The sequence below is a fragment of the Phaenicophaeus curvirostris genome, chromosome Z (genome assembly GCF_032191515.1).
Source record: "Phaenicophaeus curvirostris isolate KB17595 chromosome Z, BPBGC_Pcur_1.0, whole genome shotgun sequence".
NCBI lineage: Eukaryota > Metazoa > Chordata > Aves > Cuculiformes > Cuculidae > Phaenicophaeus > Phaenicophaeus curvirostris.
Window position 1 is genome coordinate 53077850 of NC_091431.1, and position 27603 is coordinate 53105452.

The 27603-nt window shown below is 39.5% G+C and overlaps 1 protein-coding gene across 11 annotated transcripts in view; it reads right to left on the reverse strand.

Annotated features, from left to right (window-relative positions):
• The window catches only part of MAST4 (microtubule associated serine/threonine kinase family member 4), a 269856-nt gene that overhangs the window by 79546 nt on the left and 162707 nt on the right, over positions 1–27603 (reverse strand). For 4 of the 11 annotated variants that reach the window (XM_069880714.1, XM_069880711.1, XM_069880708.1 and 1 more), the window contains exon 1: positions 22383–22661. The exons of the other annotated variants lie outside the window; for them this stretch is intronic. In XM_069880714.1, the coding sequence (XP_069736815.1) occupies positions 22383–22474 (92 nt within the window). In that variant the 5' untranslated portion in view covers positions 22475–22661. Of the gene's footprint in view, positions 1–22382; positions 22662–27603 lie in introns of those variants that run through there. 11 annotated transcript variants of the gene reach the window in all.

Below are 27603 nucleotides of genomic sequence, written 5' to 3' on the forward strand. Positions count from 1 at the left end.
CAGTTCTTTACTGAGCATTTGACACATGAGGGAAATGAATGCCTAAGTCCTGTAGAAGTGCTGTAACTGCAGTGGTTTATGTCTCATTTAAATATATGAGAGCTGCCAAAAATTTGCAACAAATGCCTATTTTTAGCTAAGCAGTATGAGACAAATTTGAACCCTTTCTTTAAGGAAACCCGTGCAAATAACAGGAAGATGATCCTGTTCACTTTTGTTTCTGTATGTTTGAAAAAGGTTAGGGACAACATTAAATAACTGAAAGATCACACCTTCCATACAATTAATAAACAATTAATTTTGCAATTAATACTCTGCACTGCCTTTTGCTTGGATGTAAGCAGTCAGTAGTGCTTAATCTGTTAATACGCTGGAATTAACGAAATAAAGGAAACAAGTTAAAAAAAAATCACCATTTCAGACAAAATACAGGAGTTTGAAAACTATGCCCTGTACAGGTTAGGAGCCTGAATACGAACAATTAAACGAGAAGCATTCAACCTGAAAAATATGTCTGTTCCTGTAAGACCTTTGGCAGCACTATCAGTGCCCCACATTCAAGCATGCATGCACTGGCTGCAGTTTAGAAGTACAGTTTGCAAACAAAAGACCCTCTCTCTTTACCAAGACCCACATTCTCCTTCCTTTCCACTGTCAGCTGACCACAAGATTTTTAATTAAATCATAATTAAGCATCTAGAAGCATTATTTTCCTAGGACCACAAAAAAGGAAAAAATCCTTTCACTGTGCCCATTCAGCTGTCTGCATCTGTGGAGTCTACTGAAGAGGGCATCAATTAATGCCAGCTACGGTGACTTCCATGAACAGACTGTTTGTTCAGTAGGAACTGGCCGTCTACAAAGTCACACTGAAATGTAAGCAACCAAACATTCCACGGTCACAATGTTAAGACATCACTGGACACACATATGTGCAGCCAGCAAAGTGGCATTCCCCATCAGTCATCTGGAACTATAACAAATTAATATTCTTGCCCTTAGAGGTCCCTAACACAGCTACATCACTTTAATTGTAAAATAACAAATAAACAGTATAAAGAAACCTTTACGTTTGGTCTTTTATTTTTTCAGATGAAACCAGAACTTATGTAACTGACATAAGTGTTGACTGTTATTTTTGAATATAATAAAGCTTCATGAGAAATTTAACAGAAAAAAAATTAAATATGTGCTGGCACATCACTAATACCATTTGCAAAACTATAGAAACTACATTAATCACTACTTCCCACCACAGTTTTTATTATATGTACAGTATCCACACTTAAAAGTTAGCTGTGTACATACACTAGTATAGTTACACAATCACATTCCCCCTTCTACAGATGTAGTTACACCATAGGGTGGAAGTCTTCTACTGCCTCAGATTTTCCCAGACAGAAATAAAAATGAATGGTGAAAACATAAACTAGTCTTTTTCTACTGTAACCGCATACTAACAAAGCTAGGTCAGCAAAATTAACTGACTAACTATATGGCTCAATTACCCCAGTATAAAACCCAGTATGTAGACTAGGTCTGGGAGCAAACTGCAGCTCCACACAGCAGTGCACCCACTGAGGAAAGCAATCCATTACACATGCAGATCACACTGCTTTGATGCAAAGTCACAGTGAGGTAACTGGAAACATCAGAATAACCTCCAGTGAAGCAATTCAAACATCTCCAGGCATAGTCATCAGCAGGGATGACAACACAAGCCTTCTGACATCCACTCACTATTTTTTTCTTGGTAATGCTTAATCATCAAGCACCACACAAGCCAGGAATGATCAGATGATTTACGTGTTTCAGTTTGTTGCCACAGACCTGGCACTTACATATACATACACATTCATACTATTAAAAATAGTATAGTACACTATTAAAAAAAGTTCCAGTGGCGTACATTTCAACCAACTGGATTACTCAGACAGTGAGGTCAGAAACAAATTATCTATGCCATCCCAAGTTAGGTACTGATAAAGCATTCATGTTATGCCACTCAATGTTCCCCTTCCCTCTGACATGCTGTGCCACTTTAACAATCCAAGTATCCAAATCTCTGAAGCAGAAATACTCTACAATGTCAAAATCCTTTGCATCTAAAATAAGTCCTCTGGATATCAAAACACAATAGTGCTAGGTTGCTCCGAGAAGAGATGACACATTATCCAGGGAGCGGGAAATTTTTCTTCTCTGCAATGTTATAATTCAAGCTCTTTCCCATAGCTGGTGACCCAGCACAACTATAACACAATCTCACCTTAAATTCATTCATGTGGTTAACATCTACTGAAAAAAACTGCTGAGTGAAACTGGAAAATTAGTAGTGTTTTCCTAGCAAATGAAAACCAGTACACATTCAGCATTCCAAGCAGAGCTCTGACAAAATGGAATGTACCTCCAGAAATAAATCTGGTCCACACAATACATCTATACTTTTTTATATTCTTTCTGTGAGTAATGTTTTACAGAAACTTGAAATTTCTAGAACCAAGTAAGCTTGACTTCTTTTATAATTCTCCTGATCCCTTCTGCAGCAAATAGCACCCTATTTTCTCATTAAAACCCAAGAATTTAGAAACAAGACAAAATGGCAATTTAAAATTAAGTTTCATCCCTAGTATACTTCTCTATACTAGACTTAAATCTGTACAACGATGCAGTATCCCACAAGAACACAAAGAAAATACCAAGCCCATCTTAAACACAGCACAGAGCATACAAGCAATTTATGAAAATAATTTTTGCATATACTTTGCCCTGTAAAAATATCCATACCAGAAAAAGAGTATTTTACTACCAAAGTAATGTACTAACTGCTCACAAATAGAAGTAGGTCACAGAGGATTCATGAAACCAAATGCCAGTGACTCAGCACAAAAGAAAGAAAAGGAAGAAAACAAGTGCAAGGATATGATTTATAGTGTGCAAACAGCTATGAACTAATATTGTGAAGAGGAACAATTTCACAATGAAGATTTATTTAATTCACCCTGGTGTGTCAAGAATGCAGTATTCTAAAATGACTACTAATGCAACACCCACTACACAGACAAATAAAGCAAGCACTGGTTATTATATCTAACATTTTCATTTTGAAGACATCAGTTAAATTACTGTCTACAGCTATGAAAGCCCACAACCTACCTGATACACCAGCAGCAACAGCTATAGGTGCCAAACCTAGCAGTGCAGCTGGCAGCAACAAGAACAACCTCAAGATGCTACAGTAAATACTGCCCGTGAAACTACACAACCCAGGATGGAATACTTCTGCATTAAAACTACTGACTAAACAATACCTGCTCCAATACAAGCAGACAAACTATGAAACCACAGAGTCTGGTGGCAATTGTTGTAATTGTATTATGTAACTGCATTATGTTTTAGTCCTTGCTAACTGGAAGAAGGGTAACATTGTGCCCACTTTTTAAAAGGGTAGAAAAAATGACCCTGAGAACTACCAACTTTCAGCCTCACCTCTGTGCCTGGGAAGATCATGGAAAAGATCCTCTTAGAATTTATGATAAAGCTCATAGAGGAAATGGCCTCAAGCTCTGCGAGGGGAGGTTTAGGCTGGAAAAATTAGGAAAAACTTTTTCACAGAAAGGGTCATTGGGCACTGGAACAGGCTGCCCAGGGAGGTAGTCGAGTCACCTTCCCTGGAGGTGTTTAAGGCACTGGTGGACGAGGTGATAAGGAGCATGGTGTAGTGTTTGATAGGAATGGTTGGACTCGATGATCCGGTGGGTTTCTTCCAACCTGGTTATTCTGTGATTCTATGATTCAAGACAGCCAGCATGGCTTCACCAAGACCAAGTCCCGTCTGACCAACCTAGTGGCTTTCTATGACGGGGTAAGCACAGCAGTGGACACAGGAAAACCAACTAATATGATCTAACTGGAATTTTGTAAAGCCTCTGACACAGTCCCCCACAACATCCTTCTCTCTAAATCAGAGAGATATAGATTTAACAGCTGGACTGTTCAGCAGATAAGAAATTAGCCGGATGGTCGTATTCAGAGCAGTGGTCAACGGCTCAATGTCCAGATGGAGATCTGCAACAAGCAGTGTCCCTCAGGGATCTGTACTGGGACCAATGTTGTTTAATGTCTTCATCGATTATATTGACAGTGAGATCGAGTGCACCCTCAGAAAGTCTGCAGATGACACCAAGCTGACTGGTGTAGTTGCCACACCAGGAGGACGATATTATCCAGAGGGACCTGGACAGGCTGGAGAAATGGGCCTGTTAAAATAATGAGATTCAACAAGGCCAAGTGCAAGGTCCTACACCTGGGTGGGGCAATCCACAGTTGCAGTGCAGGATGGGGGATAATGTGATTGAGAGCAGCCGGGCGGAGGAGGGCTTGGGGGTCATCACTGAAAAGAAGCCTGACATGAGTCACCAATGCATGCTCACAGCCCAGAAGGCCAACCATATCCTGGGATGCATCAAAAGCAGCATGGCCAGCAGGTCGAGGGAGGTGATTCTGCCCCTCTATTCTTCTCTTGTAAGATCCCACCTGGAGTACTGTGCCCAGTTCCAGAATCCTTAACATAAGAATGTTACAAAGACGATCAGAGGGCTGCAGCACCTCCCACATGAGGACTGGTTGAAAGAGCTGGGGTTTTTCAGCCTGGAGAAGAAAAGGCTCTGAGGAGACCTTATAGTGACCTTCCAGTACCTGAAGGGGCTACAAGAAAGCTGGGCAGAGACTGTTTACAAGGGCTTGTAGTGATACGATGAGGGGGAATGGCTTTAAATTGGAGAGGGGAAGATTTAGACTAGACATGAGGAAATTCTTCACAATGAGAGTGGAGAGGCCCTGGCACAGGTTGCCCAGGGAAGCTGTGGTTGCCCCATCCCTGGAGGTGTTCAAGGCCAGGTTGGATGGGGCCTGGGGCAGCCTGATCTAGTAGGAGGTGTCCCTGCCCATGGTAGGGGTGTTGGAACTAAATGACCTTTAAGGTCCCTTTCAACTCAAACCATTCTACAATTCTATGTAGTAGGTGCAGTTCTTCTTCAAGTTCCAGCTTCTGTTCATACAATGACTCAACTCCAAATTTTCAGTGTTTGAGGGCAGGGCTTTGTTTGTGGTGGTTCCAGTTTTTTGCTTTGGGATTTTTAAGCATCTAAAACCAGAAGAAAATTAACTTCTATACACGGACTTTTATGCATTACAAAATACAATGCTAAAGTCTACACATCATTAATGAGTTCCAAATAAAAAGGAATACTAGCTTGGATGCACATAGAATCATAGAATCACCAGGTTGGAAGAGACCCACCGGATCATCGAGTCCAACCATTCCTGTCAAACACTAAACCATTCACCTTAGCACCTCATCCACCCATGCCTTAAACACCTCCAGGGAAGGTGAATCAACCACCTCCCTGGGCAGCCTCTGCCACTGCCCTATGACCCTTTCTGTGAAGAATTCTTTCCTAATGTCCAGCCTAAATCTCCCCTGGCGGAGCTTGAGGCCATTCCCTCTTGTCCTGTCCCCTGTCACTTGGGAGAAGAGGCCAGCACCCTCTTCTTCACAACCTCCTTTCAGGTAGTTATAGAGAGCAATGAGGTCTCCCCTCAGCCTCCTCTTCTCCAGACTAAACAACCCCAGCTCTCTCAGCTGCTCCTCATAAGACCCATTCTCCAGCCCCCTCACCAGCTTTACTGCTCTTCTCTGGACTCGCTCCAGAGCCTCAACATCCTTCGTGTGGTGAGGGGCCCAGAACTGAACACAGGATTCAAGGAGTGGTCTCACCAGTGCCAAGTACAGAGGGAGAATAACCTCCCTGGACCTGCTGGTCACACCGTTTCTGATCCAAGCCAAGATGCCATTGGCCTTCTTGGCCACCTGGGCACACTGCTGGCTCATGTTCAGTTGGCTGTCAACCAACACCCCCAGGTCCCTCTCCTCCAGGCAGCTTTCTAGACAGACTTCTCCTAGTCTGTAGCACTGCACAGGGTTGTTATGCCCCAAGTGCAGGACCCGGCATTTGGCCTTGTTAAACCTCATGCCATTGGACTCTGCCCAGTGGTCCAGCCTGTCCAGATCCCTTTGCAGAGCCTCCCTACCCTCCAGCAGATCAACACTTCCACCCAGCTTAGTGTCATCCGCAAACTTGCTAAGCAAAGCTCAACAGCGAAATTCAGGGCACAGTTTGTCTTCTTTTCACATTGATCCTGGAAGGAATTCTAGTACTACATAGTTAAAAATCTCAAGTATTCATAGTCCTGAAAGATCAGATCTGTCTGGCTTTTTATCTTCAGTTAGAATTCCACGCTAGAGCAGCAATGTCCAGGACAACAGAGACATGACGGTGGAAAGATCAAACTGCAAAGGGAATTTGTGTCAAAGTTGTCACAAGACAATTGGAACTCCACCACAACAGGTGGTTTTACGCAAGTCTCTGCTGTTTATAATTTTTTAATTACACAAAATGCATTATCTCAGACATGAGCAATATACTTAGAAGAAAAAATCTCACATTTTTTCACTTCCATGGACCACATTTGTGAATTTGTGCCTATGACTTATGTTGGATTTAATCATAAGAAAAACTCTAATTGTCTTATTACAACAGTACAATGGGATCCATGAGCAAATTTCCCCCTTTCCTCAACTATGTCTTGAAGTACCACCACACCACATTATATTCCTCAAATTCTCTAGGACATACTACTTCGCTATCAATTAATTCCTATATGGACAAGCAAAAACAAAGACTGTCCACACGTATCTGTAAGCTGTACTGCCATGAGCTTACACGATCATCATTGCTATTCTGAGCTTCACACCAGTGTCTCTACCACAGAAAGCAGTCTTGCAGCCTACCAGACATCTTACGCAGAGTGGATGAAGAGAACTGAAAGTTGAATCTACAGTTTAAGATTAATTCAGTAGCTTTAATACACAACTACCTGCTCCAATAAAAAGTTGCTTTGGCACAACTTACAATACTGTCTGTTTGATGTAACTGAGATAGACTCAAGTAGAACTACAACACATAGCATTCTATGGTCTCCTAACCTTCTCAGGAGTAAGGAAGGATACGTTGAGAGTATTAATATTAATCCTTCATTTCCTGTATTTCGCAAAAAATAGGCCTCAAGCTTCTAATTTGGTTCAGTGGTTTAATCAAACATTAGACTTTCTATCAACATAAGCTCTTACTCAGCTTTCCAAATAATTATTAAAAATTACCTCAAACAGACTATGTTCAGCTTGAAAGCCAAACGTAAGTGTACATCTAATAATGAACACAATAGTATCAGCAAAAATAATACCAGCAAAAATAATATTATTACAAGATAATATCAGCAAAAGCCACTTCCCCAAGTATCTTGAATATAAAACAGTAGAGGTATTTGTTGGGATTATCCTTTCTTCAACTTGTAACTGCAAAAATTACCACTACCCAGATAAAAAAAATCTCACTTTTGAAGACATAAATTAAATGACAAAGCATTCTCCTACATCAGTGTTAACATGATGACATACTTCTAATAATGTCCCTTCTACAAATACAGAACTAAACATTAAATACATTAAATCAAAATTATTTCCAGTCTTTTAAAACCTTGAAAAAGTCTGTTCAAGTAATATTAGCATGCAGTTTAGAAGGGCTGGACAACTAGTTTGATGTACATATGGGTGTGTGACCAATTAAAAAGTGACTGATTGTTTTCTCAACCTAGCCTAAACTGATTACAGAGCTCTGACTTGTTTTTATGGGGATCTATAATCTCTTGCCTCATTGTCACTAGCATAAATTCAGCTGATACGGGAAAGTAATGATAATATAATTTTAAAAAGTGACCAATGAAAAAAAAAATCCAAGACTCCAGCTGGTGAATTGGCATTCAACAACTCTTCCCACAATTTGGTGATAACGTGATCATATCTTCCTTCCAAAGCATTGCATTAGATTTCACACAGTTGTGGAGACTGTTTACTGATTGACACAGATTTATTCTCTTCATAATCTTTAGAGGAAGAGCATACTTTGGTCTCTTAATTTTTCTTCATTGATTTTTTTTCCCAGTAAACAAACTCATAACACAAGAACAGCAACCTCATACCCGTTTCATACAGGAGAGGTACAGTATCATTTTGCAAAGATCTGCTGAAGTCCCAAGAATCTCTGTAAGAATGAAGCTGAACTGAATATAACATTACTGATACTCACATAGTCAATATTACAGCTCAGCAGACAGCCACTGAAACCTCACTCACTCAGAGTTCTAAAAACAAATTATGGTAGTAAGTCCACAAAATAATATTCTGCTTTTAAATTCTGACTATTAAGTATGTTATATTAGCCATAATTTAAACAACACTGTATTCACTCTCTCAAAGGACAAATTCTGGCTTTCCTATTCACTGACTCTGACAAACTGAAAAGTAGATACATGTCATTCATCAGTGCTGGAGACGGGAATCATGCTGCAATGTGATACAAAGCTACACGTCATATCCTCTACAAGACTACCTTCAAAAGTCAAAACGCCTGTAGCCATATCACCTCGTGCTGTGATTTTGTCACATCTCAGGCTATGCAGCATTAGGCTAACTAGCTGCTGCAGGAAATGATGATGATCTCTGAGTCACAGTGAAGCACACACCCCAGTATGGTGCTGCAGGGCATGGTGCTGTTTCACAGATGAATGTGGACTGCCAACCACGTGAGATCATTAGAGATCGCTGCTTTTGGTAAAGCATTAGGGTAGTCATGCATGAACTTGTGAAAAAAACTACCAAACAATCAGAAATCCAGATGAACTGAATGTGTGCTCTTCAGTCTCGGGTTGCTCTTCAATATCTCAACCAGCCAATTAAAGAAAAAGTTTAATTATTTTGACTACCTTGTATGTGTTAAGCAAACCCCTAGTTAGCTTACCTTAAGCTTTTCTCTACCAATGCTTAATTTAAAACAAACATGTCTTATGATGGACTTCAGCTACCGAAAACCACAGAAATAAAAATAGGTCCCTGACGTACTAAATTCTGTATGAGCTATGTATACACAGTTCTATCACTTAAGAGAACTTCTCACTAACAATAAAGTGCAATGAGGGTGTTCTGAGATTAAATTTCGCAATACATAATTAGCAAGTTTAACAAATCAAATTCTTATCAAATCATAGGCCAAGTATAAAAAGTAGGTAAATTACACTGATAGACTCTTCGGAAGGTAATCACCATTAAGCATGCAAAGAAGTTCACCAGTTCTGTTGAGGGAAACAGGTGGTGTGTGTGGCAACAGTACAGATCAGAAGTCAGACTTAGAAATTCAAGCAACTAAATTATACTCTGAAGACACATACAGATATTTCCAACAGGAAAAATAGTATAGTTCAACACTGTCATTTTATAAGTTCAGTGTGCTGGGAGAAGGGAGGGCAAAAAAATCCAATAATCTTCAAGAAAAACTATTGTCTTAAGAGCATTACAGAAAGGTGCCTTCCAGCTTATTTTAAACACTAAACTCACAAACACATTAACACTGTTGTACATTTTCTATTCTGGTATTAGAATGCAGCAAGTACATAAAAAAATACTCTAAACACTTGTTTTCTTCATATCTCTTCTCTTCTAGAAGGACACATGACAACAAAAAATTGTAGGTACTCCTACGTATGTCCCTACAGCCATGTGGTATTCCTCCCAGCCAAAAAAAACCTAACTCTGCCTCTACAGCAGACACAATAATGCTTTTTGGTTGAAAAAGCTTTGGAATGAACAATAATTTATTTTAGATGTCCTTATTCTAGATTTCATCTAAAACTAAGTAATGACTGCATTTTTTGTTGTTGTTGTTCAAAACTACAATGATTTCAGATAGTAGCCTTCCTCCTTTAGGCTGCAATGCAGTTAATCTGCAGAAGCTCTGGAAAACTGGAGTAGGTCAGCTTTGTTCCAAGATATCTAAAGAAAGACTATTTTGGAGGAAGATCTATCATAAATGAGAAACTCCTGCATTTTCTACTCTTAAGAACAAAACCACATGCAAAAAATCCCAGTGGTGAGAAGCATTTTTACTTCTTATATATGCAATAGGGCTATGAGTTCTTATTGCTCTAGACAGCATACAAACAGAACAAATGACAGCCTTTCCAGCCTCTGCTGGAAAGAACATACACAGTCCAAAAACCCAGGCGTAACACACTGATGAGACAAACACCTCAATGGGTTAGAATAGGGTGTGGACGAAGTAAGGTGACAGAAAAGGGTGTGCTACAATTTTGGGCCATCAGGAAGAGTAATCAACTCACTACTCATCCACAGCCCATTAGCTAATTCAAGGTTTCTATTTGCATCATAGCAGAAGAATGCCTGAAGAAGTGATGTGCAGAAAGGATAAAACCACTATTTCTTCATTCCTCTTTTTACTGGGAAATGCTGTATTCTTTGTGAATGCTACTGTCAGGATTCAAGAGGAGAAAAAAAAAATGCGAGACTGGTCTAAAATCTACTTCAAACCCTCACAGGGGCAGCCACATCACAAAGCCAGGAGCAGTTTTATCTTCATCAATTTCCCATGTTTTGTAAGATCTTTATGAAGCAACAATAGTCCTCACTTTTACAGGACTCGTAGGCATTCACTGCCTAACAAATACAGAAGTCAATACATTAACGGGAGCTGTTCTCATAAAACAGTAACAGTTAAAAAAATATTACTTAAACCAAATAATCTGATACTGCACACTTATCCTAAAAACACAGAGCACCGCATTTCTTCCAATCATATTACACATAACAAATTGTATTTTAACTACTTGGACTTCCACTGTATTTGAATTGGAAGTCCTACACTTACTTGCCTTCACTGATTTTGTATAGTTGTGCTGACAACAGTTACTGCCTTTGCTCTCAGGAGGGCTATCATCTAGTGATAAGCAAAGTCACGCACTCATGGTTCATGAGTTTCAAGTTTGTAAAATCTCAGTATCTATCAGAAAAAAAGTTTTGTAAAAATACAACTTTCTGGAGAAGAAAAACAAGTTATTTTTGACAGCACAAACTGTTCAGATGAAGTATCTGTATATGTGTACAAAACTAGAATGAAAATTGTATCTCCATCCTTGCTTTTGGTTGCACAGCATTACATGTGTTGCTACTGTGCCTCCAAAGAGGCCACTGCACAATGCAGAACCTAATCCCTACCTAACCTCAGCAAACCCCATAATTGAAAAATGTTTTTCATGTAAACTTTTCCATAAAATACAATACTTACACTGGCTTTCATAATTTTGTATCTTCTGTTATGTGCATGTTTAGTATCTGTATTGAATAATGCTTAAAATGCAACTTCAAATCAATCAATCTAACATTTGGCCGATACCGTAACATTCCACATGCATATGCTACCTTCATACTAAAACTATGTTCAGCAACATCTCAATTCATTAGCGTGCACTGAGTACTCCTGCAACATATAATGTACTGGCTCCTGGATCCTGGTCTTCTGATTGTCTGTACTGTATGTGTTTTACGTCATTCCTGTACTGTGTTTTGGAATGATCCAACTATTTACCTATGAGCTGAAATCTGGGAGCAGCTCAAGGGATCATTTCTTAAAGTCTACAAGACCAAAGGGACACTCTTGCCACCTACTGCATTACAGTATTCCAACAGCACCTCAGCAGAACATGTTCCTTCACAGAACTCCCACACACTTCCATCTTTTCAGACAGTCTGGCCCGCGCAAGAGAGAAAAGCAACACACAACTCCCCCCACCCATGTCCTTAATACACGCCCAACATTTCCATGGGGACCTGGGCCAAGCACTGCCAACATGGAGAGAAGCAACACCAAACTGCTGGCCCACAGCTTCCTGGGGCAGATGCCTGTTAGAAAGCACATTATTGTTCCTTCAGTACCACTCAAAAGGAAAATGCATTTTTCCACACTGAATGAGGCAGAATATGCAGACAGTCTATTGCATATCTCTTCAGATTGTTCCCTTCTACTAACATCCATCCACTGATGCTTGGACTGGATTTAGGCAGTCACAGAACAATTTTTTTATGTTTATAAAAAGACTAGCCCAATGTTTCCAAGGCTGTTAGTGAGAGAGACAACAGCATCGGCAATAAATTAGTAGTGGTAAAACACAGCTCACTTAAGGAACAAAAATCAAAAGAAAGCTAGCCAAAGTGGTGGCAAACCTTTCAGATTTTCTCAAACTTTTTAATGATTAAACAAACACACTACCTTGACTGGGAGGGCCAAATTACTAAATCTATGACACTATTATTCTATGTCTTGTTTCCTGTAGACTGTCAGAGTAGGTGATCTTACTGGTTCCTTCTTGACTTATAATTTGTGAATCAGAAGAAGGAAACACATGATGGTTAAAAGGTATTCATTTATAGATAATGCTGAATGCTTAGGTCTGACCCACACGAACAACTTGCATATTTAATAAAATAACCTAGTGTATTCATATACTCTAGTATGTTCTGTATTTCCTTTGGAACATTTCCTTCACAGAAAAGGGAAAAACAAACAAACAAACAAAAAAAAAGCAGTTTGCTCTTCTAAGATTTGAGGAAGACACACAAGAAAAGTGTGAAGAAACTTAGTTTTCCAACTTGAAAAAAAACCCAAACTACAAGTTTCATTTTTTGGTTTTGAATTTTTTCCAAAATCAAAGCCTTACAAAAGATGATAATATTTTGACATTCAGCAAAACAGAATAATAGATGTGATAAATGATCAAGCAGGAAGGAAAAAACTAGATAGAACTGTATTTACCAACAGAACTCATGTTCTCTCTTTACTTATAGGTCACAGATGGAGAGCAGATGCCTCCAAACACAATAGTCCAATCGTCACAACATGGCACAAGGTCCAGAGAAGAAGCCAAATCACAGAGCCTCAGGTAAGTAAAAGAAAATAAATACCAGCTTACTTATAAAATGTGTTACATATTTTCTTTGCCCATTATATGGGGGAAGCAAAAGGAAGATGTTCTGGTAAGACCTGATGGTACAGTTAACTGACATAATTATCCTTTTGCGTGGGGTGTTCGTAGACAAGGTGAATAGAGCACACTGGACTTGTCTGACAGCCTTTGCTTCTACTATTACAGTATGTATGGAAATTCCCCTGACATACTCATGCAAAAGAACAAGCTAGACAGGACTAGACCCACTGAAAAAGCAGATCTGTAAAAAAAACGTACACAATCTACTTTTTATTAGTTAACTCCGCGAAGGCTAACATTATTATCATAAAGGTTTTTAGTTAATCACAACTTCTCACTGAAAAGATGAATGAGTTAACATTCAAGTATCCTCCTTCCAGTTCCCATAAACAGGAATAACAAAAAAAACCCAGCCATATTTTGGATTAACATTATAAAAACTGTCCTGACAATAAATTTGGGTAAACACCAAGGCATTTGTTAGTAGAAACATAGGTCTGATTTATTCTTATCATCAGTATTTAACTTCTGTTTCATCAAGGACTGAATTATTATGTTTGTGCTTGAACTATGTTAAATCTGTAAAGATATATTTATCAACTAAACCTTCTGATCAAGATTTTTGCCTTCTTTCAGTCAGCATAGGCTATAATCAACAGGAAATGTCCATGACCAAAAGGCAGAACTTCACTCTACATTCCTAGGCTCACTGATACTAAGCCATTGTTTACTATTGTTAAATTAAATTACATGTGTCACAAATAATTCGGTCAAGACAAGAATGAAGGAAGCTCCATTTTCTATGGTTTCATGTCTTCTCATTGACTCAGCAGTGCATCTTCTACAATCCTGCAAAATTAATCTCATTTTCCATTCACTCTCCAAATTCCATTTGGGGTCAGCCTCCCTCACTTTTGTTTAGCTGTCCAAGCGCAAGACATGCTTCTTGCAGCCACTGCAGTACCATCACGGATGCAGGGACATATAGCCAGAATGCTAACAACCTCTTGGCTGGAAGTAGTTCCTGCCTCCCAGTTACAGAGACTTCTGTGCATCTATCAGGTGCACCAACAAGCTCTCGTATTTCCTCAGTTTGGTTTGGGTTAGTGGAGGGGGGGTTTCAGGGTTAAAGTACATGCTTACAAAATATGTCATACCGTTCTTTTGCTTTCTACTTCTGAGATTTCTGCATATTTTAATTTAGGAATACCTTTCCACAAAATTCCAGCAGCTTATACAAGAAGCGATAACACCAGTTGCCTACAGAGTATTTTAAGAATAAAAAGAATTTAAATTAGAAGCTGATTCATTTTACTCAGATTTCTAAAAGGAAGCTCAGCTAGTTCAAAATACTGTACCCATCTTCACTATAGTAACTTCAGGATTTAAAACTAATGCATAGAAGCATCATACCTAAATGTATTTCAAAAACAAAGCAAAGGCTTCTTTTAGAAATCTGTATCTAATTAATAGCTTTAGCAAAAAAAAAAATTAAACTCCTCTCTCCCAGGTACACATAAAAAAATGCAACGAGTCAAAACAGCACTGCAAGTTGTTCCACACATGCAAATCTATCTCTTGTGAGAAGCAGGATTTTATTCAGAAGCCTGTGCCAAATCTCATGCACGATGGGGCCACTGATCCCAGAAAGGAAAGACTGACTATGCAAGTGTTCCCAAATCCATGCAGGAAAAACGCTGGAGAAAATAAAGTCTACCCTCCACTACTCTTTCAGTTATGAACATCTTGAAGGGTACTTAAAACAATCACAGATAATGAGTACAAGCACTCAAAGTAACTTTAAATTTATTAACCCTCTCAAGTTGAGCTTCAGGTGAAAACTACCTTCTTCCAGTGGTAGAGAGTCTTGTTTAGTTTAGGAAAACAAGCTGTATTTCCCAGAAACAAGATTATAAATGGCTGCATTTCAGGAATTTTCAAAAGCCACAGTATGAATGCACACTCTAAGCACCATAAATACACTCGCAGATGGAGAAACATCTATCCTATTTATGCCTAGATGTGCCTTTGAATAGAGCACAAGTAAAAAAATAAGTTTTTCTGACTGCTGAAATGACCTTTTATTATTAATCACATTCAGCTTCTCAACAAATATCACTTTACAGCTACTGCCTTAGTATTCATGTATACAAATGTCTGTGCATTTTTACGTGTATTTACTCACAGTCCGTACAGCCATATATATCTATATGCTGACACATATGAAAACAAACAAAAGATTGATAGCATTCTCTCCAACTCTGCAACTGGTAAGTTTACACTCATGCAAGTCCCCTGAAAACAAGAAATAGGAATTTTGTCAAGCATAAAGTTTAGACTGATGTATACCCTTACTGACACATACAAAAGAAAGTTTGTTTTAAAATCATCTTAATGAAATAATTTTTTTAAAAATTTAAAATAAAATATTATAATTAAGAACTAAAAGGAATGAGTGTATGTACAGTTTTATCAAGATGAATTACTCCAATGCATAACACTGAGCTATTATTTGTTTCAGCAAATTAAACAGTATTAGGAATCACATTCCTTCAATAATCAACACTTTTTACATAGGACCACCACAGTCCATTCATCATTAATGCAGATTTTTAAAACTGCTGACATAAACTAATTTTTTTTTAAAAATAAAACTGTACGCATCTATCCTTGATTTTCCCATAATTTATTTGGATGCTAGTACCTAGGTAACTCCAATCTAGTTAGGAAAGACAGACACTCTGAACAAGCATAAATAATGATTTCCATACCAGTAAGCAGTGCCTCATTCGACATTTTCAATGTTTTTGAGGGGGGGAAAAAATATCCACTAGTTGGTACTCGTAACCTTTTAATGAATTCTCTTTAATGGGTGATTTCAAGCCTAGGTTAAAGACAAATGACAAGAGATCGAAAGCACCCTATTACATGCTAAAACATCTGTATAATTGCTGCATATGAAGAAAAAAGAATGAATGGGATTAGGAAAGTGCAGCCGTTTTTAATTTCTCATCACCCAACTGAACATGGCAGTATTTCATGGGAATAGTACATTTTACTTAGAAGTACCATACATAATATTTCAAAAACAACAAATCATTATTATTTTCCTTGTTCCTAAACAATTTTTTAGAAAAGATCATTGCTAACTGAAATAAAGAGTAAAAAGCTTGATATATTTACTCTGGCATAAGCTCAGTATTTTTATACTCATCTGTAAGCAGCAGGAATACTAGTAAATTGCAGTTAGTAGTTCTGAGGTCTCTCTGTTGGGTAGATCAATCTGGGAATTGTTCTGGTTTATAGTACTTCTGAGATACGTTATATTTACTGGGAAACACGCCAAAAGGAGTCTTCTAGTTCACTACTACTGGCTTTGGTTTGAGCATTTTAAATAAAACTGCAAAACTGACCTACCATGAGAGTTAAGGCTGCACTGGAAGTGTGTGTTAGTTTGCTTTTATCTCAGCCTCATACTTATCACCAGTATATAGAACATGCACTGCTACAAAAAACCAAACCGAAACAAAGCAAAAAAACCCCAAACCCCAAAATTGAAACATTAGCACTGAGAAGTATGTGGTCTCAGAAATGTACAGAAAAATGCAAAGTATATTAATCATGATTGATCTCCTCAATGTCTACCTGTGTACATTTAAGTCATATAAAAAATTAGGCCGAGTAACCATGCAGTGCTATGCAGTAGACCACCTCATCAGCTGAAATTCAGAGTCTACTAATATATGACACTTGCCTAGACATAACTTTGTGTATTGTTATTATATATTTGGAAGGGATGTTAAAATTTCACAATTACTGCAGTTAGTGAATTTGCAAAGGTTCAGAGGCAAAAGTACTCTGAAAAGTTCCCAAGAGAAAATCCAGGAGCTGTTGCTAAATGCGATACAATTGTTGAATAAGGCTGAATCAAAGACAAGTGAACTTTGTGTTTTCATCCAGTTTGTGATATACAGTATAGCACATATGCATCTGTCCTTATGCCATCACAGTGCTCCTTCCGACAAATTCACCTCCTACTGAACATTTTTCTAATAACATGTAACACAACATCCTGATCCATGCCTATAGCCTGCAGATTATTGTATATATACACAGAAGAACTGCACATAATGTTAAACACCATTATTAAATTAGTGTGACACATTTAATAAGCTTTATAAATAATGCTCGATGTAAAACAGTTAGCAGTAACTTCATATTTTAAACACAGTGACTCTAAACATCAAATGATTTCATGTCTCATAACTAAGCAAATCATTACCACTCACATTTCTTTCTTTGTAAGCCAGGAACACTGATGTGGAATTCATTGGAAACCTAACCTAAAAGCAACTTAACTTATTTTTATTTCTTCTGACAGTTTTAACTTTCCATTTTGACAATGAACTGCAAGAGGCAAGACCACCAATCAGTATCCACAGCTACACACGCAGGTACATAGCTTAGTGCCACCAGAAGTTTGAAGGACAGAAGCTGCAGCAGAAGAGGGAACTACTATCCCATGAATGAGCATGGGTGAGCTGTGTGCTTAAAAATTACACTTGTGAAGGATCAGCCAACTGCTAGTACAGCAAGGACTATAATGGCTCTGTGGAACTTCAATACCAGATGTTAGCCAAATTCAAACTGAGTGGGAGAACTTCGTGTAATGTGCCCACATCGATGTCCCTATGGCTCACAAAGAGATGTCTGGACTACTGTCTTTTTCACTCCCTTGGTAAGAAAGAGGAATTGTCTCTTACTGTCTAACAATGGACATTAGGCACAACAAGGGCAGAGGGGAGCAATCTGTAGCTTCTTTCAGCATATTCCAGCACTCTTCTCAGCTGCTTTTTACATTTTGCTCTTATTTCAGCTTTCCTCACTAAGATTCTTTGGTCAAACCCTAAAAAACTCAACTTAATTCTAACAAAATAGGATTTTTTTCAGAGTAAAAACAAAGCAAAGAACACGAACATGACAAGACTAATTTTCACCAGTCCAGCTGAATCTAAGAAACAATGATGGCTCATTGGAGAAAACTGATCACCACCAACATTTGAATTGTAAGCAGAAACTGAATTATATTAAGAGCTTGAACAAAAAGACTGGCCAAGCAAGCCAAACAGACTAAAACCAACACATTCACTTTGGTGATGAGACTATAAGACTGTCCTCCTAACATACAGCCCTTACTGTAAAGAAAGGCAATACAATTACCAAGACACATTAACACTTCCCTACGTAGCACAGAAAGCAGTGGGATCATTAGACTGACAGATTAAATTCTAACAAAACGTTTTCGGTGCCATTGTGTTTTGAAAGCACAGATAGCCTGCATGGACCTATTTCTTATTTTCCTGAATTTTGAGACAAAGATCTCCCTTAATTTATTCAGTATCTATTAGGATAAGAGCTTCCCTCTCTCTTGTATGTAGGAACTAAGGTGAACCAAGAGGGTTGAAAGTAAGGAAGAGGTGAAGCTCTGCAAATCACCACACTCTAAAGCACACATTAAAAAAATAACAAAAATACAGCAACATACATTCATTTTTAAAATTTTTAACTGGTGGTTACTCCTATGTAACAGAAGTGAAACAACTTGAGTTGAGGCACGGACACATTCAGCTTGCATCAACACCATTACACTTCATTTCTGTGGCTGCTTTTATGTTAATAAGTGTGCTTCGTTTTCTTATGTCACCAACAGGACCACATTTAATGTCTGTTATTAAATAAAACAATCTATTTATAGTATATTCACATATAATACTATGTTGACAAAGGAAAAATTCAAGATCTATACAAAAATCAATACCAAGAGTTTACATCGTAACTTTAAAATCATTGCATCTACTCAAACTACCAACTTGGAAAAGTTCAAAGAGCCTGCTCAACATTTTCCAGGAACCATGCTGTCTCGAAGCTAGTTGAACAACAATGAAGTTTGACGACCTCTTCTTTGAACTTCATAAAGTTGTAACTTGCCTTTGTTTTTAAAGTTACGAACTGTTACAACATATGAATTATTACTCAATGATTGATGAATATTTTATTCCCATATCAGGAAAGTTTCAATACCACTTCAGTGACTGTACACAAATAACATCAATTTTCAACACAAATTATCCAGGAGCCTACTTTGGCTAAGAAGCAATGGGGCAAAAAAAAAAAAACAAACCCTCTGACACAAAGGAGGAATGATTATAATAACATTGCTTCAGTGGAACTACACAAAGAAGCGAGAAAAAAAAAAAAAAGCACATACAACCCCCCAAATCACTGGCCTATTGGTTTTGTAAAAGATACACGGCGAAGATCAGAGACAAAAGAGGGAAAGTGGCAGAACTAAATACACAGTGTAGAGTGAAACTGAAAGTATCTACAGATTTTTCCATATGAAAAAAGTGGCACGTGCATACCTATCTATGCCTAAACCTAGACACCATTTTATTTAAACAAATGTGGAGACATACACAGAGACACATTCTCTCTCTCTCTCTCTCCCTCTCTCATTCTCTACCCTAGACAACACCATTTCAGGCTGGAACCTGAAGTTAGTACTATGAAGGGTTAAAACACCTTTAACAATTGAAAAAGAAGTTAACACTGGGTGGTGTAAATGTTTTTTCTCCCTGTCATTTATAGGCCCAGTGATTTGAATACCAAATGCATCCGATTTATAATTGAAGAGAATTTTTCTACCTGCCAGTCCTGAAAACCTACTCCATGACTGGAAAGTCAGGTTGGAATATTTCTTGTTCAGGTATCATTTCCAGAAAGAGCTGCTGCAATTGAAATTCAGCTAAGTCTACTGTTGGAAAACATAAGTAAAAAAAAATTGTAATGGAAGACTTCAGTCAGCAAATAAGACCATAAACTAAGTTTTATGTCCATTTTATAAACTAGCTGCCAGGTTCAACTCTGCAAGTTAAAGGAGAATAGACTATCTTTTCATTCTTTACTTCTCAGAACCTTAACAAAGAGAAATAAATGCCTACACCAAGTAAATCTGTACAAAGAAACAGAATTCCTAGTACTAGAAGACAATTCTCAGTATCCCAAGTCTCAAGAAAGCAGGATAATGCTCTTAAAAAGGACAAGGCCTAGCAGTCTGCAAGAATACTGGTTATATAGGTAAAAGTAATTGAACAGGCAAAAGGAACATACCCAAGAGGCAAAAATGTGTAACCAAAACATAATATTAATGCTGTCACATTGGCAAGGAGTCCCAGAGCCAACCGTGGATACAACCAGAAATTAACGTCCCTTGTAAAGTTTTCATGAAGCACCAAGGCTTGTAATTGGTTGGAAAACAGTTTCATAGGTAGTGTTACTATTAAGAAACCTCTTGAATCAGTGGATCCAAAGCTTTCACTCAAGGACAGACAGCAGACTCAGATCACAGGAAGTAGAACTCCCTTCAAGCCTACTCACAGCCTATTCTTCTGCCCTCTAAAATGCCTGGAAAGGTATATGAAACATGACTGGCTACCACTATCCAGCAGCACTCTCTCAGAAAGGAAATGCATCCTGTGGCAGGTACGCAGCTACTCTTCTAGCCTTTTCATGTAAAAGTCGAGTCTGGCTGACTGTGAGCCTGTGAAGGTAGTCCAGGTGAGATACAGCTCAAAATGCGTAGATCCCAGCTAGAACCTTAACTAACCCAAACCCATTTCTGCAGAACTAGGAGAATCTGCACTGCTTATATTATTTTTATTTCTTTTGACGATTTTATCATCTTGGGATCTATCACTTACATCAGCAGATTAATTATGAGTACAGGAGTTCTGGGAACTGGTCCACCTTTAGGAAGGGAGCTGAAGAAGTGGGCCAGTAGCCTTCCCCTAGAGACAGCAAGGCAGCAGATATTGAGCTTCCCCATCTAAATGAGATAACCAGCCTGAGAAAGAATGGTATCTGGGTCCAGTAAGAGCAAGCAGCCTTGAAACTCCACTGCTGGCTTTTTCATTTCAAAATGCTGTAACATACTAATTTTACTACAGAGAGGGTATTAAATATTGAATATCCTGGAAATACAAAAACTTAAGGGCATACGCAGCATGTGCTGTTAACTGATATTCCAGATGGGATATGCTAAGACAGTATTCAGTGCTGCTTTAAAAATTCTTCCAAATATTTCAGCAAATCCAGTACAGTATTAAGTGTGTTTGAAAAGCAGGAAGGCATCCAAATATATTTACATACATAGATATAAATAAATAGTGAGTGGTACACACTTATTTCACGTTTCTTGTGAAATCCATCAAGTCTCTCTCCTCAACCTGCCATGCAGCCATACGCTTTACAAAAGGTATTTTTAGGTCTTTACAAAGATGCAAACCTACTTGAGCAAGAAAAGTGAAGACTATCTGAGAAAGCCCTAGCATATTTCCCTCTGCAAACACAGATATATTTACAGAAGAAAAATGCGTAAGGCCTATTTGGACACTCAGCTGATGCTACACAAGTGTAAAAATTACATACAGGAGGATGAAAATTAATTATAAAATAAATCAGCACTTACAGTTACCCCAAGTTAGACAAATGAAGAACAGATATACACTGAAGGAAGAGTTTTGCACTGATGTGAAACAGGCCACTTAATTTTCCCATTTTAACTTTCTGCCATTCAACAGACATATTTTCCTTTTGAAAAACGTCAGTGTATAAATACTTAAGGCTTAGGAATAGCCAGCTTTGCTAAGGCTCTATCCTGTTTGTGTTCTGCTGACTTTTCACCCAGCAGCAGAACCATTTCACAGACGTCCTCCAAAGATAACACATAAGCTAATTCTCAAGGTAGTTTCACAGATTGAAGTATATAATATAATTCAACACCGTAACTGGTATGTCTCAAAATGGATTACGGGGTACTCGTGAACAAAGTTACTAACTTCTATTAACTTTTGCCACTGCCCATGATAGAGGTCTGCGATGTTAACACTCGTCAGTCTAACGTCAATGGATGGCAAACCCCTCTAACTTTTTCTTAGTGTTTAATATTTCCAAACTTTTTTTCCCCCTTCTGACAATAACGAAAATGATACACACAAAAAAAAAAAAAAAGAAAAAAAGAAAGAAAAGACCGTTCCTGAATGAACAAACGATCACCTAAAAAAAATAGCGACATGAACCTGTCTCTTTAAGAACACCGAACAAAGTAGGCAATGCCGAGCTGCCCATATAAAGTCTATCAGCTCTGGATAAAAGGTCAAATATTTGAGAGCAAGCTGAAAGCGTCTTTAAGGGAATTAAAAGAAAAAATAAAAAAAGAAGGGGAGGGTGGTTGGTCAGGGGGGAAACAAACCAGCAACTGGAAGGGGGAAGCAGGGCACTGAGCAGTTTGGCTGAGCAGGGCAAAACAAATCAGCACCTGGAAGGGGGAGGCAGGGCACCGCGCAGCCTGGGTCCGAGGAGCCGCCCCCGCTTACCTCTGAGTCCGGCGGAGGCGGGACCCGCTCCGCAGGTGCGGCAGCGTGAAGTTGGAAAGGACCGTCCAGAAATTTGGGTCCGACATATCCATCTCCCCGCGCTCCGGTCCCTAAAACTTCAGTGCCATCGTACGGGGAAGGGAAAGGAAAGGAAAGGAAGGAAAGGAAGAGGAAGGAAAAAAAGAAAGCGCCCCGGCCGGTCCCCGGAGGAGACGGAGAGAGCGGAGCGGGCAGCCCGGCGGCCTCGGGGCGGGAGGAGAGGGGACAGAGGAGAAGGAGACGGAGGGGAGGAGAGTAACTCTGACCGGCAGCAACTTTCCCGTGCGGCTGCTCGCAGGGCGCCGCCCCGCCCCGCCCCGGACAGAGGGGGCCGCCCCCGGCACAGCAACGGCGCCCGCAACCCCGCGAGGGGCGAAGCGGGAGCCCCCCACAAACATCCCACGACGGGTGAAGAGAGCCCGCCACAAACACCCCACGAGGGGCGAAGAGGGAGCCCCCCACAAACATCCCACGAGGGGCGAAGAGAGCCCCCCACAAACACCCCACGAGGGGCGAAGAGGGAGCCCCCCACAAACACCCCACGAGGGGCAAAGCCAGTGCCCCAGAGCTCTCTCCCTGGCCTGTGCAGCCCCCACTCGGCCGAAAGGGGTGCATAGAGACACCAGGGCTGCCCTGTTTAAATGCACCCCCACACACGAGTCCCAGCTGTGCCTTTGTGCCCATCTCGGGGAACCGATGGCACAGTGACTTTATTACTGTTCCTCGCAGTGGCCACCTGCCACCCCGGACACCAGGCTTGGCCACAGAAAGCTGGGACACCCGCCTCCACTCGCAGGTATCTCTTTAAAGAAAGCTACCCTGAATCATGGCTGGCAAAAGACGGGTATGGAAAGGTTCCGAGTACTTCTTCCACTCTAAACAGTGACCTAATCCCTCAGGTAGTTAGGAGTCATTTCCTCCTCCTCCACCTCCCAGCTTTCTTCCTTTGCTCTTCGCCTCCCTGTTCCCCAGCTGCCTCCCAGCTCGGCTGGTTTCCTTTCTTGACTTCACATATGCACACACATCATTACACCTTTGCTTCACTTCTCATTTTCACAGAATCATTAAGGCTGAAAAGACCTCTAAGAGCGTCAAGTCCAACTATCAGCCCAACACCACTGTGCCCACTAAACCATGCCCCTGAAGTGACGCAGCTACAAGGTTTTTTTAACACTTCCAGGGATGATGACTCCACCACTTCCCTGGACAGCCTGTGCCAATGCTTCACCACTCTTCCAGTAAAGAAATTTCTCCTGACATCCAATCTAAACCTTCCCTGGTGCAACTTGGGGCCATTCCCTCTCGTTCTATCACTAGTGACTTGTGAGAAGAGACCAGCACCCACCTCACCACAACCTCCTTTCACGTAGTTGTAGAGAGGGATAACATCTCCCCTCAGCCTCCTCTTCTCCAGGGCTAAACACCACTAGTTCCCTCAGCCACTCATAAGACTCGTATTTCAGGCCCTCCACCAGCGTCATGTTTCTCCTCTAGACATGCTCCAGCACCTAAACATCTTTCCAGTACTCAGGGGCCCAAAACTAAACATGGGATTTGAGGTGCAGCTTCACCAGTACTGAGTACAGGAGGATTATCACATCCCTGGTCCTGCTGGCCACACCATTTCTGATGCAAGCCAGAATGCTTTTCTTCCCTTCTGTCCTCCTCAGCAGACACCATTTGCTGGCATTCCACTATGAGCAATTTTGTTTAACAGTTATCAAACACAAAACAATAATCTAACACTTTCCTAAAGATGTCTTCATTTTAGAAGAGACCAGTTTCATATGAGAAGAGAAAACACCCTCATCTAAGTCTCAGGTCAGATTTTTTTGTATGAGTAAGGCTGAAATGGCTGCAGAAATTGGTACTCAGCCAAACCTACCAGTGCCCCTCAGAAGGGCTCAGCAGGAGGGCACTTGTCAGACAGCCTGCATGCCTGCTCTTTTTCTACCCCTTCATTAGTATGGTACTATCCACACCTACTGTAGCCAGTAACAGAACACCTCTCATCCATTTCCCTTCACTTAGAGGCATGCTTGCCCACACCAAGTGTGAAATTTAAAAAGTTCATGTAAAGGCAAGCATGGCTAGCAAACCTCCTTTCTGAAAACTTCTTAAAAAGGAAATTCCCAAATCTCACTACTTGAGTACTGAGAAACATCTCCTCTTCCACATACTTCACTACCTCATGTTGTCTGCTAAGTACACAAGGTTTTTGTCTATAATCAGCATGTCTGGAGAAAGAACTGCATATAAACATGAAATTTTACCTATCTGATGATGCAAACAGCACAGGAAAAGTGCCATGTGTCCTTATCGCCCTGCAAGTTCTTTCCTCTTCTCACCCTTCCTAAGAGGCAGTAAAAGGCCTCCCTCTCCAAGTACCAAAAGCAGTTCAGTTGCCTTAACTCAGCCAAGTGCATCATGTCTGAGTGACCATGGAACATGTATACCATAACTTATTTCAAATTAAGGCCAAAAATTAGCGATCTTTTCTCTTGCAAGACCAGGCTGCAATTCAACTCACAATTTCTTTGTGAAAATCTCTACCACTTTATCAACAACAATGTGAAGCATCCAATTCTGTAACACACCCTAAAAAACTTTTAAAAAATGAAGTAAGGCTAATCTGCCATACTGTGGGTGAAGACTCACCTGAAAAAAAATATTATCTCCACTTGCAAAAAGATAAATTCTAACGGAAAAGAAGTTTAATTCTTCTATGTACAACCAATGAGATGATTATACTAAAAGCCATGACAGACATGGCTACTGTAATATAAGTTTCATGATGTGACAAGTTGGATTCTTGTAAAAGCAGAAAGTAATTAAGACATTCTAGGTAAGAGCTTCTATCCATTTATATAGCAGCAGAGGGGATCAGAGGTGTCATTTTACATTCAATGCTGAACATCATTCACTTCAAACTGTGGCTTGTCGTAGTGAAACACCTTGCAATTCCACCTCTGGACCCAGCACATACTACTCACAAGCAATAGCCCCGTGAGTTACATGATCTGTGGATTCAAAAATAGCTTCACCTTGGCTTTCTGTGCACAATTAGGTGTGTACACAGCCATGCTACCCAGTCAGGCTGTTTCTAACACAGGCAAGAAAGCAAAGGGACTTGAGTAACTATTTTTCCGAAGTGCTTGGTGAACACAGGCATATTGAGGCAATACAGGAAGGAGTTGTGGGAAGTCCAGCATAGTCTCACAATAACCTTATATTTATTAATATACTTCATAAAGGGAAACAGGCCTTATCCTTAAAAGCACAACATGTAAATGATGGTGAAGACTTGCAATGTCCATCAATAAGCAACGTAAGTTCCAAAACAGTGCCAGCAGTTTGTTACTTTCCATGTCACAGACATGCCTGATTTCAGAGCAAACATGTAAACAGAGAGTGAGGTTTTGCTAGCTAATTAAGTACTACACGGCTGCTAATGGACCACCTTCTCTCCTACTGTAGTGAGCTGAATCAGGTACTTGTACTGACTAGACTCAGTACAACAGAAGCAGATGGAGTGGATGGCCTGGCAGAGGGGCAGGAGCAGCAGGACCACTTCTTTGGCAGTGGCTAACCCTTAAATTGGAGCCTCTCTCACTATCAATACTGATAGTGCTGCTTATCCTCCACAAACACAAGCACAACAGTCAGATTTTTGTCTTGTTTTTTAAGTCAGCACAGTTTGCTTACCTCTGAAATGTAGAACTGGTCAAAAAATAAGAACAATACAAAATGATACAGTATTCCAAAATCTCTAAATCCCAAATTACTAGGAATAGATCTATGATGTGCTGATAAATGGATGCTTGACAATTAGATATATTTCTGAGCAACAAAATGTTACCGATATGTTCAGCAACTGTAACTCTCCCATTGTATCCAATGAAAAACACTGAACCCTGCAATTGTCAAAAATAAGATAAGTGTTAAGAACCTGCAGGCACATCCTTTCACAGCTCCTGTTACTCCAGTTTTCAACTATAGTGTCACTCGTAAAACAACAAGCCACTGACTTCATCACTTAAAAGATGATTTACTATGTAACTTGGATGATGAGTTTTATTTATCACAAAGCATTACATAATGTAGCACAAAACAGAACAAGTGTTAAGTATCAGTAAGTTTTCCATTTCATATTCACTCAAAGATAAAAACACCACCCAAGTCCAAAAATGTGACAAATATACTCATCCTTTGAAGAAAATTATATTTCCAAAAGCAAACTTATAAAAGGCATCCTTAGAAGAGTCTCACTTAACATATAAGCAAAAAAGATTTTAAAATGTCCACATTTACTTTCAGTAATTAACAGCAATAAAAACTCCTCCTCAACATCATTTTAATTATATAACATTCATTACTGATTTTAATTATCACTCTGAAATATTTAAGAAGTTGATCAGTCTATCTTTAAAACCTAACTGCAATATCAATATCAAACTGATACTTTGCACATAGTATTCCAGTGCAGAAGTTACCTAACCTACCTTCTTCAAACTGATAACATCATAAATACACACTGGTATTTTTCAAAGCATATATGAAAACCTTCTGGATGCAATACTAAAAAGCATTACAGAATGCTCAAGTCTTACCAGTTTTATAGCAACACGGGCACTAAGTGCAGTTCACCAGCAAGAGACCCTTAACAACGGCAAGACAAGTAAGATCCTATAAGCATGGGCTTCATACTCAGAAAAGGGGGTAAACTAGTTAGCCATGAAAGAAAAAAAATTTCCCTTGATGTATCTTTTCTATTGTCATGTGAATGGAAGAGCATGTAATCACATGTTTTAGCAACCCAGAAATGTTTCTCATTCCATAAATGTCTTGGAAGGATGTAAGATTAGAACTGAGTTTATAGATAGGTTAAGAGGACTTTGTTTTGGTTTAGCTGAGCTTTTTTTAGTCAGATAATTATTACCCAAAGCATAAAAGAGGAACTAGCTAAATTGCAGTGAGTGGCTCAAGTACAGTTAGTTGTGGCATTTCCAAAGGGCTACAGAAAAATCAGGTGGGGCCCAAGAAAAAAATTACAATGAAGTCTGAACTACACTGTGCAGCTTGAAAAGCTTAACTTTATTCTGTTTAGCCAAGGCTAAATGAGTACAGTACCTTGGTTGTTTAATACAAGTATTCCCAGCAGGAAGAGATTTCTGGGAGAAAG